The following is a 22,856-nucleotide window of genomic DNA, read 5'->3' as shown; positions in this document are numbered from 1 at the left end:
ATTTCAGTGCTAGCTTTCTCAGTTAAACTAGAGCAGTGGTTTTCAGTCCTGGCTGTACTTTAGAGTCATTTGAGGAACTTTTTAACAATACCAGTGCTTGGACCCCCCACCTAAGACCAATAAAATCTGATTCTCTAGAGTGGTGAGCAGGCCCTAGTGTGGAGATTATGATTCAGAAAGTCTAGATTGGGGCCCAGGGTCTATATTTTAATAAGTATTTCAGGTAAATTTTATGACCAGTTAGTTTAGAAAACACTGTCCTAATCTAGCCAAGTTATTAGCTGCTGTCCTCTGACTGGAATTTTTCTTTAACCTTGCAACAGGTATACCACTTAGGAAAAAAAAGCATTCAAAATGATAAAAACTCAGGATACCATTTTAAAACTAAATTTCATATCTAAAACCATTTTGCAATATATCAGTTAATTTTTATTTCAAAAGAAATCACCATCTCTCTTTCTTAGATACTTGAATCTTTTATTTTTGTTTTTTATCTTCAGGAAAATAAATCTGTTGAGGAATTTGAAGAGTCAAGTCTTCTAAACCTAGACCTACTGCTGTCAGCATCTCTGAGACCTCCTCCATCTGAGAATTACCAGGTCTGACAACACTTTCCCTCCAGCCTACAGCGAGGGATTTCAACAAAACTGTAGAAAAATTATATTCTCTAGACTTCCAACCCTCAAGCTGTGGCAATCGGGAAGAAACCTTACAAGCTCCATACTTAAGGGGGATTCAGAAAGATAAGAAGGCCAAAAACTCAGATATGCTGAGCTGGAAATATACAAATGCTTTTAGAAAATCTCCCCACAGAAAAATCCAATTAAATTCACATAATTAATGCACACATTAGATAAGCTGTAGATAAAATAGAATGCTTTCTCTCTCCACCAAAAGATAGAAAAAGTCTGATTTAATAATCAGACATGCTTGTCCTCATACCAGTATTATAAAGCAGTTTTGCCATATTTATTTTAATCAGTATAGGAGTAGGACTGTAGAAAATAAAATATTTTATTTATATTTTAAGAAAGTAGTTAAGAAGTTCTGATAAAAAAACTATTTGGGAGAGGGATGCTGTGCTGGAAAATAGAGATGGTGTGGCAACTGCCAAATTAGAATATCATTTTCTTGCTCATGCAATACTGACTTGCCTCTGGTTGTGATTGCTTTGATTATGTATGAGATTGTTAGAACACCTCCAGCATATTCAGAGACAGTCTAAGTGACTGTAGAATGCCTCGAGGGCAATAGAAATCAACTAGAAATAGGTACTAACTCAAGTCTTGAGTGATGACGGAGGTGCATTTCAAGTACCATGGAAATTTCACTGGACGGGCCCATTTCCCCACCCTGGCAACAGAGGTTGACACTACTTCAGATAAGTATTCCAACCTGTATATGTATGTGGGCTTATTCCTGAGCCTCTTGGCCATTCTCCTCATCCTGCTCTTCACGATGCTCCTTCGACTTAAACATGTCATCTCACCCATCACCTCTGAGAGCACAGAAAGTGTTCCTCAATTCACAGATGTAGAGATGCAGAGTCGGATTCCTACTCCTTAAGTCAGGATGAAAATGAGCTACTGGATCTCAGTGAACCCTTGTATGTTGATGTCCAGGAAAGCTGACTTCATTACATGTAGCTTCCTGTGTAAGGAATCAACAAGTTGTTCATTTAACAAGTTGTTCATCCTTCCCTTGTGTTATTCTTTATCTTGACTTTGCTTGTGGGATATCTAAGAAGTTTGACTCCTTCCTTGCCAGGAATATAGGAAATGGCAGCTGCTTGGGAAGGTAGGTTTCCATGGTAGCCAAAGAGAGGCTGGGCCTTGAGCAAACCTCAGATCACAGAAATTCATATGCAGCTGTTGTTTAAAAAACAAACAAACACCACCCTGGAAACTCCAAGAACAAGAGAAATTTGCCTTTGAAAGGGTTGATTGTTCAAAGAGGTTACCCCCAAGAAAGGAACAAGTTTTGATTTAGCAGTTAGACCCAAAAGAATCACCTCTGGTTACATGAACTTAACTCATGTTGGAGGTTAATGGAAGGGACCACAAACCCTTTCCCGAAAGAGCAGTGATTTTATCAACTATGGCCATCAGTTTTGTCCCAAATGAAAGAAGAGTCTTTAAAGACACTGTTTCAGTTTTAAAAGCAATTTTGCAAAAGTAAGTTTCTAGTAAACAAACTCATCTAGAGAGGGAAAATGTGCATTTTATATCTGTGTTATTACTATTACTGGACTTTTAAAAACTCAGATAATGGTAGATACATTACAAAAATCTGGAACAATGAGCTTCCCTCAAGCCAAGGGAAAATTAAGCCAAAATATGCTTATGATAATGAACATTATATGATACGTGCACCTTCTTTGCCCTTTTCTCCTTCCCCATCACGCTCCAGGATTGAGTTGCACTCAAATTTAAACTTTGTTTAAAGATGGCCTTGGCAAAGAAGACTCAACTGTACTTTAAAGCAGAAATGAAATAGTCTTGGTATTCTGTTGTTGAATGATTGTGGCTTTGGACAAAACACTCAAGCCTGCGGTGCCAGGATTTTCTTTCTGAAAAATGATCTGAGAGCTATTCAGTCATCACTAGACTCCTCTTAGATCTGAGTGTAAGAAAAATAGAGACAAAGGAGGAAAGGACTAAATAATACGCTCCAACAAATCTTTATTGAGATCAGTGCCCTCAAATGTCACATTTGTCTTTCCCAGAAAATGTTCCTCCTTTCCTGATCCCTGCCAAAAGATGAAGTGTTTCACTTTTTACCTATAAAAGAAATATATTTTGAAAAATTTCATTCTCATAAACAGCCCTGGAGTACCAGTAGTGGGAAACAATTTGATTTTTTAATAATTTACTTTCCAAAAGGGATCCAAAGGAAATGAGTACTGTTTACAAATTAGAAATTAGAAGGCTGGTCATACTCTTGCCGTCAAAGAACTAAAACACCCATGTTAATTTCTACCTGCTTTTAAAAAAAATCAGTTCTCGCTTACACCTAAAATATGGTCATCAAATTTCCACCAGGTGCTCCCTTGGGAATTGTGACAGTGAGAGAGAAGTGGAATGGATGTTAGGTTAATGGCAACTCTACCAGACATGCTCTCGAGTTTGTTACCAATTTAGATTGGCTCCTTTACTTTGATCTAAATCTAGCATGATGGTGAAATTCTCAAGTGCTTTCTACTTTTATACACAGTCATTTGCCAATACTCTCCTCTCCAAGGGGCTACAAAGTGTGAAATCCCTACATGCAGAGCTAAACTTAGCAGCAAGCCTGCCTCTGGCACACCTGTTATAATAGCGTACCATAAGAGATGGCAGCTGCATTCTGTACCGTTTGGAAGAGATGAGCAGGTAGATTAAGAATCGGATAGGGCATGCGCTTCCCCTTTTGGCATTGTCATTTCCAAAATGTAAAGTGATTCATATTATTTCATTTGGGGTTTTAAATTGTCTTTAGTCACACCCTATGTACCCTTTAAAATGCTATTTTTTGGCAGCCATACATGGACTTCATCAAAGGATGCCAATACACCCCAGAACTTCTTAAGGACACACATCTCTCCTCATTCCAGGCTCTGCCTTTTGTCCTCACCAGTATTTGAATGCACTTTACAGTTAAAAAGTCAGTGACTGGATAAATGAAGGAACTGATTACATTTTTAGCAGCAGTGAATAGCAAGATACCCAATGCCTTGTTGCTGAATCTGATGAAGAGACAAACTGCAAATCTAGTCCCTGCCCATCTGATCTCCCCAACCCAGATTTCAGGAGTTTAAAACTGCTCCTTAATCACTGACTTGGATGAAGATTCCTAATTTATGATTAGGTTACTCACCTGGAAAACAACCACCCTCTTTCATCACAACCACCCCATGGGATCCAGATCTTCACTGAACATTAACCAAAGTACATGGCACGGATTGCACTAAAATAGCAGCATAACCCTTCACAATTTCCAGTGATAACATAAAAGGAGATGTATGTATGCAGATGTGTCATTATGGTGACACACATGGTATTTAGTCTTTGGAAAAATAAACTGAGTGTTTTCATCATAGCAAACTGTCTGTAAAGAAAACAACTTTTCCATTTATATTCATTTTTATTATATCCCCCAATGTATTAATTAACATATTACTGCTCAAAGAGGCAGCTAGAGCAATCAATGGGCATAATTTGAATTTATCCATCTATGCAAAGTGTTGACTAGGCAATTCCCTCCCTCACCCCCACTCTCCAAAAAATTGCATGTTAACCTAAATGTATATAAACAGATAGGTTATTTATATATAGATGTACTTTGTTTTAAGGTAAAAGAATGAGTCTTCACTTTTTATTACACTGAATCACATGAAATTGGCATTTATGTAAATAAAAAATGCTGAAATATCAATTTCATATAATTCAACAAAACAAAAGGACTCACTACTTGAATTCTTGAAATAGTAAACTCTCCTAATATGTTTAACATAACCCAATTTCTAAAAATGTACTTTGCATACATTTCAGAATTACGTGTTGTATAAAACAAGGTGTATTGTAAAAGGTTTGTGTATTATGTACTAGGCAGGAAATATACAGGTAAATCAAGTAAAGACAGGTTCATTCAGCCTAACATTTCCATCTATGCCAAATCTGAAGCTTTGGACTCAGAAATGAGTTTGACCGCTACAGACCCCATCATGCTTACTAAATAGGTAAAACAGGTTCACTTAATGCAATGATGTAGTTATATTTAGTAATGTATCTTATTCACCTGCATTTGTATAAAAGAAGCACTTTTTTAAACAAATGAGTTATGTGGAAGAAAAATCAGATTTCTTTAGTTTAAAATCATTAATATTTGAAATAGGCTTATATTGTATATATGAAATATTATATTTGCATGTCATTTTTATTCCCTGCAAAATAAGTTCTGTTTGGCTTACTGATAACAAATATCTATTGTCTGAACAATATAAAGAGTATTAGTCTCTTCATCCCAATATAAACTGTAACAATTACAAATTTGTGGTATTTATAATTTTGAAGTGTCATTATTTTTTCTTATTCGCCAACCTTCCAATTTTTATCTTCTCCCCACTTGCAATCTTATTGGTGTGTTTGTTTCTTTAGTAGTGAGATGTGAAAAATAGGTAATGACTATCAGCTGCCAGTGAAAGTGACCTGAGGAGAGAGTGAGATAAGGTATCTCAAGTAGCAATATCATGCAACTTTCCCCACATTGTGGGATATTTTTATTGATGTATCTTCCATTTCCTACTTTGTTTCTCAGAGCAACCCTGTGAGTAATGACTGGAGGTATTATGAAGTCTGTTTTACAAAAGAGGACATTCTCACAGAGAGATTGGTGAGACATTCTTGGTTACACAGAAGCCAAGTCAAGAGTACACTGCCAAAAAAAAAGTATACTGCTAATCTTTGGACTCCTAGTTAGTTTAATACACACCTCAAAGAAGGGTCTTACTTTCTTAGCACTGAATAGATATTCCAAAGCTATTCATTCTATACACTCCAAGTTCTACAGAAAATTACTGAGTTCTATAAGTGATTATCTACTCCCCGTGCCCAAATTCAGAACAAAGAAACAGAATTTTGCTGTCTCATAAATCATTTTATAGCTGCAGCAATATGTATTTAACAGGCAGTAGAGAAGTTTACACAAAGTCAAACCCTGCAGTTCTACTTTACATGTAAGAAGGGAAGAAGTAGAAATATAGATGGATTATCTAACAACAATGCAAATCTTAATCCTCTGATCATTTGACTTAACGTTCACAGTCAATGAAGGCTCTTCATACACATGACTATGATCTTTCCCTTCCTAGAAATGAGAGCATCTCCTCTTAGGAAAAATAATGTTCTTATAAAATTGTATAGTGTTTTAAGTGTACGCAGCTATTTCATTTGTGCTCTTTAATAAATGTGGTGGCATTAAAAGGGAGAGAATTACTGTGGAAGTTCCTCTAGCTATAAAGAATGAATTGTACTTATAGAAAAAAAAAAAAGAGACCAAAATGTGGAACATATGTAGAGTGGGAAAAGAAAATGCACATAATAAATACAGGCAAGGAGGTTTTGAAGAATAATTTGAGTAGTTTAAGGAATTTCAATTCGTTTTTCACATCAAATATCTATTGATTAAATCATACACACACCCGGTGGAGAATGAGAGAGACAGATTATACAGCATTCTAAGCTAGGGGATCTGAAGTTTGCAATCACAAAGTTTACAATCTGACAAAGATGATAAATACCTAAATTCATTCATCCATTCAACATTTATTCAGCACCCACTGTATGTGCTAGCAGTGAAAACAGGACACACTAAGTAGGCCCTGGTGAAAGTTGCAGCCTACTGGGATGGACATCTCGGGTCAGATAATTACGGAGAAGTATAGCGTGCTTGGATACATACGAAGTGAAGGGCATACTGCCTAGCCTGGCCTAGAGTGTCAAGGAAACTTTACTGAGATGATATCTAAGCTAAAATCTAATGGGTGAGTGATAGAGCAAACATTCCACAGAGAGAACAGCGTGTGCAAAGATTCTGAGGTCAAATAAACTTGGCATGCTTGAAGAAGCACAGTGAGTGAGGAGAAGTCTCCAGAAGGCTGGAAAGGTTGATAAGGACAAGAACATGCAAGGCCTTGTGAGCAATGTTGTGGATTTTTAACTTTATTTTAAGCACAGAGAAGATGAGAATTCTGATAGCAGTGTGGAGGATGGATTGAAGAGGGGCAAGAGTGGACACAGGGAGACCAGTTAAAAGGTTATGGCAGTGATTCAGGAGAAAGATGATGATACTTTAGACTTACCACCATCCCATCGAGTGGTAGTGGGAAAGGAAATAAAGGAAAGCAAATAACTTTAGATAAATATAGGCGATAAAGGACTTCCCGGGTAATGCTAGTGGTAAAGAACCTGCTTGCCAACATAGGAGACATAAGAAACACAAGTTCCATCCCTGGGTCAGAAAGACCCCTGGGAGGAAGGAATGGTAACCCACTCCAGTACTTTTGCCTGGAGAATCCCATGGACGGAGAAGCCTGGCGGGCTATGGTCCATAGAGTCACAGAGTCAGACACCACTGAAGCAACTTAGCTTGCAGGTACACATAGGAGATAAAGTTAGCATTACAGGATGACTTGGATCAGTGGAGTAAGTAAGAAGGGAGAATCTAATATGATTTACTGGATTCTGGTTTGAACAAAGGTCTAGTGGCTCTATTCATGGAGACAAAGAACACTGGAGGAAAATCAGATCGAGTGGGAGATGGATTTTGTTTCGGATATGTTTAGATTAATTTTCCTTTGAGACATCCAAGTGCAGATGTTGAATAGGCAATTGAATATGCAGATCTGGGGCTCACAAGAGAGGCCAGGGTTGGAGACATAAATTTAAGAGGTGTTAATGAATGAGATTTCCCAGGGAGGGGTTGTAGAGTAGACTGAATAAAGAATGACTGTAATGTATTATAGAATACACCCAAGTATTTCTCCCTGTTTTTGGAGGGTCAGTCACTTGTCAATCAGGTTGGGAAAGATTAGGTTTAATGGTCCTCAAATTGAGGCAGATTGCCTGGAAATACTTAGTAGTAGGAGAAGAGTGAGTCAGAGACAAAGTCCTCTCAGGAGAGGGAAGACTCCAACCTGAGGAGACCAAATACAAACATTAAGTAAAAATGTTTAGGAGTAGTACCATAAATAATAGGAAAATGGGGCTAATAATTTGAAACCAGAAGCCAATGAAGCAGTGTTGGTACAGGACAAATAGGGTCCTAAGAGTTTGCAAGGGACAAGTGTGGGTTGTCAAACATAGGTATGTGATTGTATTGATCATGCTCCTGGCAGGAAACAGATGGCATTCTCATAAAGGATGAGTAAAGAAATTCCAAAGAAGGGACCATCTACTAAGTAGTGGGTAGGATTAAGGGGTTCAAAGAAACAGCAAAGCACCCATGGCCTAGCAGCTGCAGGAAGCTACAACCAATCTTAGGCTTGAAGGGGTAAGGGGAAGGAACTGTTTTTAGAATCTGGCATGTCCTGTAGTCATGAGAAAGAAATTAACAATCTATGACCTTAGCTAAATAAGCAAAACTGTAGGGGGATAGAGGATTAAATACCCCAAACACTTTCTCCTTCACCTTCATCTGCTAGTGCAGACTGAATCCACCTGGAAACGAGAGGACAAGCAAGCCAGGGGATGCAGTTTGTAGAGGCCAGCTTCCTAGAGCAAAGAGCAGGGTGGAGAAAACGTGTGAGAATGGATCTGGAGAAGGCTATAGAGCACAGAAGTAAGTAGGCAAGATGGGATGGCTTAAAGATCCAACTTGAGGTTTACTGAATACTATTTTACCATAGAAAAGATAGAACATACTACAGATTTTCAAAGGAGGTATATCATTCAGAGACCAATCAGAAAAAAACAGAACCACTCTAGCTATTTCAAATAGAGGAAATTTAATATAAGGAGTTGATAATGCATGCAATAGAAGACAAACGGGGACAGTGAGACAACCTCAAGATCAGCAGAAGCAGAAAGCTATCACCAAACCTAGGAAAACGATGGGAGGAGGTAACATTACCAGAAACCAGAAGTAGGACCCTCTTATGCAGGGGCCTGCCAGCAGGAGATGAGACCACAATCAGGGTGGAATCTGGGACCTAAATAGAAAGAGCTCTTTGGCAGGAGCTACAACCATGGAGAAGAAAGATTTTGAGCCATTTTTGGTAGATCATGCTGTGATTGAGTAATAATATCTTTTGTGGTGAAGAGGGTAATGGAGGCATACATGCCACATATCTTTCATTATGGACCTAGATATATTTCCTTATATCATGACTGTGTAGTGTGAAGATGTAAAGTGTTAATGTAAGATTTAGTTGGGGGCAGAATTTCTCTCAGAAAGAAAACTGTCTTTATCTGGCAAAATACTCTAAGAGTGCATATTAATTGTGGAAATATAATCCTCGGGGCATAGCTGATTTGGGCTGGAAGCAAGAAAATCACGGATAAATTGTAACATAAGAAAAGAACATGTCTTTGAAGGGCTGTTGGGTATGAACTACAGATAAGAGGTAAAGAATACAAAGTAGACAGAGGACCTAGCAACATGGCAGGAGGTTAGAGGCCAAGCAGAAGAGATAACCAGTTAAGATTCTTCCCTCAGAAGACCTTTGAAGAACAGCAATAGTTAATGTTATAGACAATCCATGTAGTCTGAACATATTGATACTTCGGTAAGGGAAGAGGTTGTGATGGTATCTTGCATGATGATATGGAAAAGAAAAGGGATTATACACACAGAAGGCAGAATATTGTTGGTAAAAACAGGAACTTGGATCTGAAGGTAAGTAGAAACATTTGGCTTTCCTTTACCCTAAACTTTAAATACTGTAACTCATTAGATGCCTGGAGACTCACTAATTACACATCTAAATCAAACCCTTCAAAATTTAACAGTTCAAGCTAACAGAATATCCAATACTTATTCATCAGTCTAATATATTTGTAGGTGATGCTGAAATCTATCTTATTCTAACACTATTTATTCTCTAGAGTTCTGACTTGTGGATATAGAATGTTCTAGAGAAAAAGAGATACTGATTTCTAACTTTTGAAGAATTTCCACATTGGAGGGATGGGAAAAATTTGCTTAGTTTGAAAAGACAGAACTCAGATCAACAAATAGAATTTAAAAGGAGTAAGGTTTACAGGAAAATAACTGACTCACTGTGTTTCTAGTAACAGAGAGTCTCCAAAATAGAAGAGCTTTTCTTGTAGAATATGGTTGAACCAGTTCAAGCAGAGGCTGATGACCATATCAGAGATAATGATAATATTAATAATAATAATAGCATATTTTGAAGACATTATTCTATGTGTTAAACTCTCTAATTCTTTAAATGCATTTTTATTTAAGCTTAAAATTATACAAAAAAGTATAATTACTATCCTCATTTTGCCTACAAGAATATTAAAAGGTTAAATAACTTGTCTCAGGTCACACAGCTAATAAATGACACAGAAATGAGATTCTAGACCATAGCCAACTCACTCCAGAACTGATATGCGACCATTATGCTATGCAGCTGTGCTGTGCTCAATCGTGTCCAGCTCTATGACTCCATGGACTGTAGCCTGCCAGGCTCCTCTGTCCATGGAATTTTTCAGGCAAGAATACTAGAATGGGTTTCCATTTCCTCCCCTAGGGGCTCTTCCTAACCCAGGAATTAAATCCGCGTCTCTTGCATCTCCTGCATTGGCGAGCAGATTTTTTTTACCACTGCACCACCTGGGAAGCCCTGCATTGTGCTTTACTGCCTACGTAATGCTATAGAAGTGTCTATATGGTACCTAGGAAGATGACCTGGGGAGCTTCTAATTTTAAGATTCTATATGTGTATGTGAATAAACATGTACATACAATATATGATCTGTGTGTATATATGCATCTTCATACACATAACAAAAGAGAAAGAAACTCTTTAATCCATGGAAAAGATGAGTAAAAGGTGGCCCTCTCAATAGAAAAAAATCAACATAAGTTGAAATTGATACAAACTGAGAGGTGGTTTATAAAATTTTGGTTGACAAGACATGGGAAGTGAGCAAGTCCTATGAAGTTGACAAGGTTGATAACTTGTTATGACTGGAATGTAATGAAACATCAACCACCTCAATCACAATGTAACTGTGATGATCACAATGTAACTGTGATGTTGAATTAGAAAAAAAGAGACCTACCTGGCATCTAAAAAAATGGAGACAAAGAGTTGGTCTTTGTTTATGAAGCAACAGTGCTATTTTTAGACATTACTATTTTAAGCCTACAGAAAAATGCAACAAAATGTTAGGAAAGATAAATTATTTTACTTTTAAATCTATTATCAAGCTTTTATGAGTCTTAACATATTTCTTCAGATTTTTAAAGAGAAATATAACATTATAGGCAGATTTGAAGCCCCTGTGTACTTCTCCTTGATGCTATTCCTCTTGATCAGTAACTAAGTCATGTCTGACACTTTGTGACTCCATGAACTGCAGCAAAACAGGCTTCCCTGTCCTTCACTATCCCTCGGAGTATGCTTAAATTCATGTCCATTGAGTTAGTGATGCCATCCAACCATCTCATCCTCTGTTGTCCCCTTCTCCTCCTGCCTTAAATCTTTCCCAGCATCAGGGTCTTTTCTAATGAGTTGGCTTTTCGCATCAGGTGGCCAAAGTATTGGAGCTTCAGTTTCAACATCAGTCCTTCCAATGAATATTCAGGGTTGATTTCCTTTAGGATTGATTGGTTTAATCTCCTTGCTGTCCAAGGGACTCTCAAGAGTCTTCCCAAACATCACGGTTCAAAAATATCAATTCTTCAATGCAATGCCTTCTTTATGGTCCAACACTCACATCTGTACATGACTATTGGAAAAACCATAACTTTGACTCTATGAACCTTTGTCTCAAAGTAATGTCTCTGCTTTTTAATATGCTGCCTATGTTTGTCACAGCTTTTCTTCCAAGGAGCAAGCGTCTTTTAATTTCATGGCTACAGTCACCGTCCACATTGATTGTGGAGTCAAAGAAAAGAAAATCTGTCCCTGCTTCCACTTTTTCCCCATCTATTTGCCATGAAGAGATGGGGCTGGATGTTGTGATTTTAATTTTTTGAATTTTGAGTTTTAGGCCAGCTTTTTCACTCTCCTCTTTCACGTTCATCAAGAGACTCTTTAGTTCATCTTCACTTACTGCCATTAGAATGGTATCATCTGTATATCTGAGGTTGTTGATATTTCTCCCAGCAATCTTTATTCCAGCTTGTGATTCATCCAGCACGGCATTTCTCATGATGTGCTCTATGTATGTTAAATAAACAAGGTGACAATATGCATCCTTGAAATACTCCTTTTCCAATTTTGAACCAGTCCATCATTCCCTGTCTGTTTCTAACTGTTGCTTCTTGATCTGCATAAAGATTTCTCAGGAGGAAGGTAAGATGGTCTGGTAGTCCCATCTCTAAGAACTTTCCACAGTTTGCTGTGATTCACACAGTCAAAGGCTTTGACATAGTCAATAAAGCAGAAGTAGATGATTTTCTGGAACTCTTTTGCTTTTTTGATGATCCAACGGATGCTGGCAATTTGATCTCTGGTTCCTCTGCCTTTTCTAAATCCAGCTTGAACATCTGGAAGTTCTCGGTATATGTACTATTGAAGCCTAGCTTGTAGTGCTTAAAAGGCTGAAAATAATGAGATGATGAGGGATCATATTTGAAATATTCAAATGTTACAAACTATACAATACAAGCTTGAGAGTTTCCTAGTTACTTGTTGGCAGGCAACATTTCCTGTTTTCTGATGGTGTGATTTTCTTTTATTAGTTCAGAGGCCAAAAAAACACAAGCCTCTGAAATCAGTAAAAAGCCTTTTAAAAGTATATGCAAACTTCAGACTAATTGACAGTTAACATCTAGTAGAAGATGTGGTGACCAAGCTATAGACAGTTACTTTAAAATTTAGAGAATAATGACCAATGGGTTGCAATCAAGTTTTAAATTGATTATCTAATAATATCTAATATTATTCAGAACAGTTCTGCTCTGTGGTCAGAGTGGGCATTTCCTGGGAACTTACTAGAAAAAATGTAGAATCTCAGACTCCAACCCAGACCTACTCTAGCAGCCTGCACTTTAACAATATCCCCAAGTGATTCACTTGCACATTCAGTTTGAAAAACATTAATATATTACAATATTCTAGAATGAAAAAGATTAAAATAATATAATGGAGAGATTAGGCCATGGTCAAGTTAACTGCAACTTTGACTATCATTGGCACTGATTATCTGTCTCTAAAAGGAGAAAAAAAGAGCTAAACTGAAATATAAAATAGAATACCATCCTCTACTATCACTTGTAATCAATGATAGGATGCACCACCATTTCCTTAAGTAGACCTATACTTGTGAAACATCAACACCCCCATGGTAGGACTTCCATTGTGGTCTAGTGGTTAAGACTGTGTTTCTACTGCAGGGGGGTATGAGTTTGATCCCTGGTTAGGGAACTAAAATCCCACATGCCACGCGATGTAGTCAAGTAATAATTACAAAATTTAAAATTAGAAAATGAAAAGCAGACTACACAATTAAAAAAAAACATAGTATTGACGAGCCCATGACTTGATAAAATATCTTGGGCATATTACTCTCAAATCAGAGCTTTCTAAAGTTGTTCTTAGTGTATTGAGGGATTTTGGGGGAAGAAGGAGAAATGCAGAGGGGAGAGGTCAAGGCTAGACAGGGAAATGGTAGGCAACCCCATCCTTGAAGGGTGAGTGGGTCGTGCGGACCTGGTATTTCCATTCTCTGGTTCAGAACATGCATTACAAGCTCTTCTAATCAAAGACTTATAGATTTACATCATAGTTTCTTTCAGATTTTGGGGCTATCATTTATTTTAGGCCCTTTCAGCTAACAGAACAAAGACATATATGTATGTATACTCATGTGCCATCTATTTACTTGTTCAAGTATACATGTGTGTGTAACAGTATTAGGATTGTTAACTTATACCCCTATGAGAAAGAACACTATCAACTAGACTACAGTGCCTTTTTCTTTTGCTTTTAGTCTTGCAAACTCCATTAATTTCCCAAGTTACTTAAGTTGGGGATCTTAGTGACGTGGTATGATACGTCTGTAATAAAATTAGATAGTTTAGTCAAATTCTGCATTCCATTCTTGATGTCAAAATTTTTTTTAATATGCGTACATTGATTTACTTTTTGTGCTTTTGACAAATACATAGTGTCATGTATTTACCATAACATCATACAGAATAACATCACTACCCTAAATAACCCTCTATGCCTGGAGAAAGAAATGGCAACCCACTCCAGTATTCTTGCCTGGGAAATCCCAGGGACAGAGGAGCCTGGTAGACTACAGTCCATGGGGTCTCAAAGAGTCAGACACGACTTAGTGACTGAGCACAGTCATTTTTTTCTAATATCTAATGAAGTTTTAAAAATTAATTTATTTACTTTAATTGGAGGATAATTTCTGTACAACATTGTGGTGGTTTTTGCCATACATCTACATGAAACACCCACAGGTGCACATGTGTCCCCCTATACTGATCCCCCTCCCACCTCCCTCCCCCTGGGTTGTCCCAGAGCACCAACTCTGAGTGCCCTGCCTCATCCATCGAACTTGCACTGGACATCTGTTTTACATATGGTAATATACATGTTTCAATGCTATTCTCTCAAATCACCCCATCCTCGTCTTCTCCCACATAGTCCAAAAGTCTGCTCTTTACATCTGTGTCTCTTTTGCTGTCATGCACGTAGGATCATTGTTACCATCGTTTTAAATTCCATATATACGTGTTAATATACTGTAGTGGTGTTTCTCTTTATGACTTACTTCACTCTGTAAAATAGGCCCAGTTTCATCCACCTCTTTAGAAATGACTCAATGTGTTTTTTTTTTTTTTTTTTAATAACTGAGCAATATTCCATGTACCACAACTCTCTTATCCATTCCTTTGAGCACAGTCATTTTTAGGAACAGTGTACGCCACACACAACACATCAGTGGTTCCTAGTTTGTGGCCTCTGGTTTAATACCTTTCTTTCACACTTGGCTCTCTGCTCCACAGGGGCACAAGCCCACGGGTCTGCTGTGCTCACCACAGTGTCTGGATTCAACAAACGAAAAAATAAAAATAGAAGATGGACCCATCCTCCCAGTAGAGTAACAGGTTCAGAAAGAATACACTGGCAAGGAGATGGCATTCTGTCACTCCCTGACTCTTTTTCGATTGTCAGCTGGAAATGTCGCCATGTCCCTTTAAGTGCTACTCCCAGTTGACCCCTGCAAGCCTCCTTATCCTCTGCCCTGAAGTCATCACAATGGCCACATGGTTTCTGGTGGGGGTGGGGCCCTCTATGACATCCCCTTGGGCCCAGACCTGCCTGGTTCTCAGTCTCCAGGTGCCGAGAGCAGACCAGCACACCAGGAGCCATTTCCTCTCAGCTCACCATGTGGTCCCACAAATGGTTCCTGTGCTTATCCGTGGGTGTTACCTGTGTCTACACCTTAATGTTTACTTCTCTGAGATAGAAAGCCAAAGAACTCCAGGGGAAGGTGCTCTGCGGAGGGCACTTTCTAATTTGCCAGAATCTACCAGAGCATGCCCAAGATTGTCTTGAGATCACGTTGCTCTGGCTTTTCTTCGTTGTGCTGATGTACATTAACAGTGAAGTTGGCAGGAGAACATGGCCAGAGTGCAGACTCCTCCTGCCCGTTCAGGCAGTTCATTAGGCTCTCCAGGAAAGAAAAAGGAAAAGGCTTCCTCCAACAAAGTCTATATGTTCGATACCTTAACCCTGCTCAAGATGGACCTTGTGAAATTTGTGTCCAGTGTGTAGAATCTGAAACTTGCCATGGCAACCGACGGTAACTTCAACCCTCCCAATGTTGAGGTTCCTGCGGATGCACACAATAACATTACAGTATATGAGCTCTCAGGCAACAAAGACTCCGATTGAGTGGATTTGTGTGTCAAAGTAGAGGAGAAATAGTTGAGTGTTGACAAACTCTATCCAAACTAATAAAACTATTCTGAAGCAAAACAAAAAGCCTCTGATATTTTTTTTATTAGCTTTAAGTTTTACCTTTTCCAGAATGCAGTATAATTAGCATCATGCAGCATATAACCTTTTCCAGACTAGCTTATTTTACTTAATAACAGTCATTCAGGTTTCATCCATTTCTTTTTGTGATTTGATGGCTCATTTCTTTTTACTCTTTAATAATATTGGTATGTTGATATACCATAGTTTGTTTATTCATTCATCTATTAAAGGACACTTTGGTTGCTTCCAATTTTATGTGTGTGTGAGAGAGAGTGAGTATGAATTAAGCTATTATAAAATTCATGTGCAAATGGACAACTTGGATGAAATGGACAAATTCTTAGAAAAGTATAACTTTCCAAAACTGAACCAGGAAGAAATAGAAGATCTTAACAGAGCCATCACAAGCAAGGGAATCGAAACTGTAATCAGAAATCTGCCAGCAAACAAAAGCCCAGGACCTGATGGCTTCACAGCTGAATTCTACCAAAAATTTAGAGAAGAGCTAACACCTATCTTATTCAAACTCTTCCAGAAAATTGCAGAAGAAGGTAAACTTCCAAACTCATTCTATGAGGCCACCATCACCCTAATTCCAAAACCAGACAAAGATGCCACAAAAAAAGAAAACTACAGGCCAATATCACTGATGAACATAGATGCAAAAATACTTAACAAAATTCTAGCAAACAGAATCCAACAACATATTAAAAAAATCATACACCATGACCAAGTGGGCTTTATCCCAGGAATGCAAGGATTCTTTAATATCCACAAATCAATCAATGTAATACACCACATTAACAAATTGAAAGATAAAAACCATATGATTATCTCAATAGATGCAGAGAAAGCCTTTGACAAAATTCAACACTCATTTATGATTAAAACTCTCCAGAAAGCAGGAATAGAAGGAACATACTTCAACATAATAAAAACCATATATGACAAACCCACAGCAAGCATCACCCTCAATGGTGAAAAATTGAAAGCATTTCCCCTGAAATCAGGCACAAGACAAGGGTGCCCACTGTCACCACTACTATTCAACATAGTGTTGGAAGTTTTGGCCACAGCAATCAGAGCAGAAAAAGAAGAAAAGGAATCCAGATAGGAAAAGAAGAAGTGAAACTCTCGCTGTTTGCAGATGACATGATCCTCTACACAGAAAACCCTAAAGACTCTACAAGAAAATTACTAGAGCTAATCAATGAATATAGTAAAGTTGCAGGATATAAAATTAACACACAGAAATCCCTTGCATTCTTATACACTAACAATGAAAAAACAGAAAGAGAAATTAAGGAAACAATACCATTCACCATTTCAACAAAAAGAATAAAATACTTAGGAGTACATCTACCTAAAGAAACAAGAGACCTATACATAGAAAACTATAAAACACTCATGAAAGAAATCAAAGAGGACACAAACAGATGGAGAAACATACCGTGTTCATGGACTGGAAGAATCAATATTGTCAAAATGGCTATACTACCCAAGGCAATCTATAGATTCAATGCAATCCCTATCAAGCTACCAACGGTATTTTTCACAGAACTAGAACAAATAATTTCACAATTTGTATGGAAATACAAAAAACCTCGAATAGCCAAAGCAATCTTGAGAAAGAAGAATGGAACTGGAGGAATCAACCTGCCTAACTTCAGACTCTACTACAAAGCCACAGTCATCAAGACAGTGTGCTACTGGCACAAAGACAGAAATATAGATCAATGGAACAGAATAGAAAGCCCAGAGATAAATCCACAAACCTTTGGACACCTTATCTTTGACAAAGGAGGCAAGGATATACAATGGAAAAAAGACAACCTCTTCAACAAGTGGTGCTGGGAAAACTGGTCAACCACTTGTAAAAGAATGAAACTAGAACACCTTCTAACACCATACACAAAAATAAACTCAAAATGGATTAAAGATCTAAATGTAAGACCAGAAACTATAAAACTCCTAGAGGAGAACATAGGCAAAACACTCTCTGCCATGAATCACAGCAAGATCCTCTATGACCCACCTCCCAGAATATTGGAAATAAAAGCAAAAATAAACAAATGGGACCTAATGAAACTTAAAAGCTTTTGCACAACAAAGGAAACTATAAGTAAGGTGAAAAGACAGCCCTCAGATTGGGAGAAAATAATAGCAAACGAAGCAACAGACAAAGGATTAATCTCAAAAATATACAAGCAACTCCTGCAGCTCAATACCAGAAAAATAAATGACCCAATCAAAAAATGGGCCAAAGAACTAAACAGACATTTCTCCAAAGAAGACATACAGATGGCTAACAAACACATGAAAAGATGCTCAACATCACTCATTATCAGAGAAATGCACATCAAAACCACAATGAGGTATCATTACACGCCAGTCAGGATGGCTGCTATCCAAAAGTCTACAAGCAATAAATGCTGGAGAGGGTGTGGAGAAAAGGGAACCCTCTTACACTGTCGGTGGGAATGCAAACTAGTACAGCCACTATGGAGAACACTGTGGAGATTTCTTAAAAAACTGGAAATAGAACTGCCATATGACCCAGCAATACCACTCTTGGGCATACACACTGAGGAAACCAGATCTGAAAGAGACATGTGCACCCCAATGTTCATTGCAGCACTATTTATAATAGCCAGGACATGGAAGCAACCTAGATGCCCATCAGCAGACAAATGGATAAGGAGGCTGTGGTACATATACACCATGGGATATTACTCAGCCATTAAAAAGAATTCATTTGAATCAGTTCTAATGAGATGGATGAAACTGGAGCCCATTATACAGAGTGAAGTAAGCCAGAAAGATAAAGATCAGTACAGCATACTAACACATATATATGGAATTTAGAAAGATGGTAATGATAACCCTATATGCAAAAGAGAAAAAGAGACACAGATGTACAGAACAGACTTTTGGACTCTGTGGGAGAAGGTGAGCTTGGGATGTTTTGAGAGAACAGCATGTATATTATCTATGGTGAAACAGATCACCGGCCCAGGTGGGATGCATGAGACAGGTGCTCGGGCCAGGTGCACTGGGAGGACCCAGGGGAATCGGGTTGGGGGGGAGGTGGGAGGGGGGATCGGGATGGGGAATACATGTAACTCCATGGCTGATTCATGTCAATGTATGACAAAACCCACTGCAATATCGCAAAGTAATTAGCCTCCAACTAATAAAAATAATTGAAAAAAAAAATATTAAAGGAAGCTAATACTCCTAATATTAATAGGAAGCTATTTAATGTTTTAAGTTTAGTAGTTTCAGTTCTTTATTTCTTTGTATAGCAAGTGACCTATGAAGCACATAAATGCAACTTATAAAAAAAAACATTCATGTGCATGTTTTTGTGTGGGCATTAGCTATCAAATCATTTGGTTAACTATCTAGGAGCATAACTACTAGGTCATATGGCATGACAATGTTTAGCTTTGTTAAGAAATTGCTTCCAAAGTGAGTACCATTTTGCATTCCCACTAATAATGAATGAGAATTTCTGTTGTTCCTCATCTTTACCAGTAATTGGTTTTGTCAGATTTTTGTTTTTGACCATTCCAATGCGTGTGTAGTGGTATCTCATTGTTTTAATTTCATCAGTCTACTCTAAAAAGTTATCTTATTTCCATATTTCCATTGACTTTTATTACCATAAATTCTTCAGGCATTTTATCTTTAATCTGAGGTTTAAATCTTCTGCTCAGGAAAACTTCTGCTGCTGTTTATACCATCAGTTAGTACATCGGTTAATTAGTCCTCTACTAATATTTTCATGAAAGACTGATAACTTGAAATCATGTATATTGGGAAAAATTTATTTTTAATTGAACAACACTGACCACATTTTCTTTTCCTGAATACTGCTTTGTCCATGAATGTTTAGTGCCTCCACACAAAAGTTTAAGTTCCTCATGAACTTCTCCCCTTCTTTTTCTAGTTTGTTTTGATTTTCTTATATACTTACTAGATGTTAACCAAATCTGTATTAGTATGAGTTGCAGTTGTACCTTTACCCTGAAGTTTTATTACAAGCATGTATGTATTTTATCAGAATCTTGACTTTATTATGTGTCCTCATATGGTTTTAAAAACCTATATGCTCATCATTTAAGTCTTTTATAGTCTATGCCTTTCCTCCACTGAGATTCAAATGAATCTATTTATACAATATTAGAAACAGAGAACAACATAAAATATGCTGATACAGTTATTGAAGAAAATATATTTTAAAAAGAACAGTAACTAAACTATTTGCTATTTTTTCACAAAATTAATTTTTTCTCAGTATATTTTGTAATTGCGAAAGTCCAAATGTTCTTGCATATAGTCTACAGAGAAGATAAATTAGCAAGCATCTCAATTGAACATAGATTTATAGAAAATCTAATGTTCAGTTTTAACTATTTTAACTTACAGTGTTGTCATAGTTTAGTTATCAACATTCTTGTTTTTTTGTCAGTAAAGAGCATGTGCTAGTTTTTTGGGGGGAAGACTATTTTAATCAATATTTTTCCTATGCTTTTTATTTTCCAGAGAACAGAAATCTTAAACAAGACACTTGTTTTTGAGTGTCTGGTACTGTGCCTAATGAGTATTTTTCTAATTAATATGTTATCATTGGTAAAATGTACTTTCTGTTTACTCCCAACACTGATTTAAAGTGACATGATAAAAGATATATTAAATTAAATATGTTTGGAATTGATATGTACACACTGCTATGTTTAAAATGATAACCAAAAAAATAAAAATAAAAAATAAAATGATGACCAACAAGGACCTACTGTGTAGCACAGGGAACTCTGCTGAATACTCTGTAATAACCTAAATGGGAAAAGAATTTGAAAAAGAATAGATATATGTATAACTGAATCACTTTGCTGTACACCTGAAGCTAACACATTGTTAACCAATTATACTCCAATATAAAATAAAAAATTAAAAAAGAAAATAAACTTTCACAGAAGAGAAAGATAGCAATATAAACTAAGCAACATTGAGAATGAGGCACAGTATTATTGTGCTTCACAGTATACTAGCTTTATCAATATAAATAGTAGTCACTGTTTCAAATGGAAGGAAATTAACTCAGCACTGCTCTTTCATATGAAGGCATATAAATACAGATACAGATATAGATACAAACATATAATGGCATTTCTATCCATCATTCATCTCCTTTTAAGTTGTTCCATTATAATAGAATCTGTGGTTGTTATCTCTCTATTAATATAATGGTATCATTCACTTTCATACATCAGACATTTGTTAAGTACCTGTGTCAGAGTGTTTCAGGCACTGGAGATACAGTGGTAAAAAAATCCTTGAACTCATTGATTTTATATTTTATTCCCAAGTTAGGTAGAGATATTTAATAAGCAAAGAAGTCAAATATATAATCACTAAGGACTATGGAGAACAAACAGGCAGAGAGAGAAAGAACTCAATTAACTAAAGACACATGGAATGCAGAAAGAACACATACTTGTTCTATGTTTTTCATTTTTGCCACTAATATAAGAAATCTGAGACTCTGGAACTGACACTGAGAAAGTCATGCCCTGAATTATATCTTGTTTTTAGTCAATGCAGTGTTTAAAGTAGACGTGGTGATTTTTTTAGCCACATACTCAAAATATACATGCTTTTATTTATTTTAAGTACAATCTTCCTTTTTAAAGTTGAAGTACAGTCCATGGGGTTGCAAAGAGTCTGACATGACTAAGCACAGCATGTAGTTGGTTTATAAATTTTTTTTGCTTTTTTAACTTTTTATATACAATCTTAGCCATGTTATTGAAGACAGATTTCTTTTGCCCTGATGGCTATCTCTTGGTAGAATCTTAACAAGTTTGAGATTAGAAACACTTTCCTGAGATGCATGTGGTCTTAGTTCTTTGGTGCATTTCTTATTGGATATTTTAAGTTATAGAAAAAAAGCACAGTAATCTTTGAAAATGCCAATATACCTTATTCAGGATTAACTCTGGAATTTCATAAAAGAAGCCTATTTTCCCACTTTAAATTTTGCATGCCAAAAAGCTCATATCATTAGTAATTTCTCTGGATTATATCCTTGCAATTCTTAACTGAACTGAGCCTATGAATTTGGTAATTTTCTAGTAGAAAATAAGATCCTAAGGGAATAAGACACCAAGAAAATGTGGAGTTGGAGATAGTTTTGAGTGTAGGTATAGGCCTAGGATTCAAGGTGTTCCATAGTATTTCAAAAACATGTGGGAGATACCAGTTTTGGAAAGACAAGCTTTATGTACTTCTTAAGTTTGTCTAGTGATTGCTCATTTCTTGCTATGCAGTGAAAGTGTCAGTCATTCAGTTGTGTCTGACTCAACTTTGTGACCCCATGGACTGTAGCCCACCAGGCTCCTCTGTCCATGGAATTCTTCAGGCAAGAATACTGGAGTGGGTTGCCATTTCCTTCTCCAGGGGATCTTTCTGACCCAGGGATTGAACATGGCTCTCCCACATTGCAGGCAGACTCTTAACTGACTGAACTGCCAGGGAATCCCTTGCTATGCAGAAGAACCATTACAACTTCATGCCTAAAAAAAAAAAAAAAAAGAAGATAAGAAAAAGCTCATTTCTTCAGTCTCCAGAATGTGAGACTTTAAAGACATAACCTTTAAAGATTAGCTCCATTATTCACACTGAGACGTTTATTGAAGATCAATTTTCACTCACTCCAGCATTGTATGATATAAACATTTGACTTATTGAGAGTTAAGAGATATATAAGTTGTGTTTATCTTATCATTCCTTAATATTTTACCATTGTGTTATTTTGAAAAATTCACAAGAACAAATTTGAAACAAAATCATATAAGAAAATAAGAATGTGGGGTCAGGGGAGAGACTTCCCTGGTGATCCAATGGCTAAGACTCCATGCTCCCAATGCAGGGGGCCTGGGTTTGAACCTTGTTCAGGGAACTAGATCCCACATGCCTCAACTTAGAGTTCGAATGCCAAAACTAAAAGATGCTGCAACTAAGATCTGCCACAGCCAAATAAATACATAAATATTTTAAAAAGAAAATAGAATGGGGCTTTAGGTAGTTATTCAAGCAAAATGAAGAGCTGTCATAGTCCAGTAAAGTAGTTGTTCTTTTTAAAAAAAAAGTGCACGAATGAAAGGAATGCCATACTCAAACATCACTATGGTAT

At 37.0% G+C, this 22,856-nt stretch overlaps 2 protein-coding genes across 2 annotated transcripts in view; one reads left to right on the top strand and one right to left on the bottom strand.

Annotated features, from left to right (window-relative positions):
• DCX (doublecortin) overlaps positions 1–22,856 on the bottom strand; it is a 431,453-nt gene that overhangs the window by 274,443 nt on the left and 134,154 nt on the right. The window lies entirely within an intron of this gene.
• SERTM2 (serine rich and transmembrane domain containing 2) lies at positions 934–1,621 on the top strand. Its single transcript, XM_065914886.1, has one exon. The coding sequence runs from the start codon at positions 1,294–1,296 to the stop codon at positions 1,564–1,566; it is 273 nt and encodes a 90-aa protein (XP_065770958.1). The 5' UTR covers positions 934–1,293; the 3' UTR covers positions 1,567–1,621.

Source organism: Muntiacus reevesi, chromosome X (genome assembly GCF_963930625.1).
Source record: "Muntiacus reevesi chromosome X, mMunRee1.1, whole genome shotgun sequence".
NCBI classification, from domain to species: Eukaryota; Metazoa; Chordata; class Mammalia; order Artiodactyla; family Cervidae; genus Muntiacus; species Muntiacus reevesi.
This window is presented reverse-complemented; position numbering and strand designations above follow the sequence as displayed.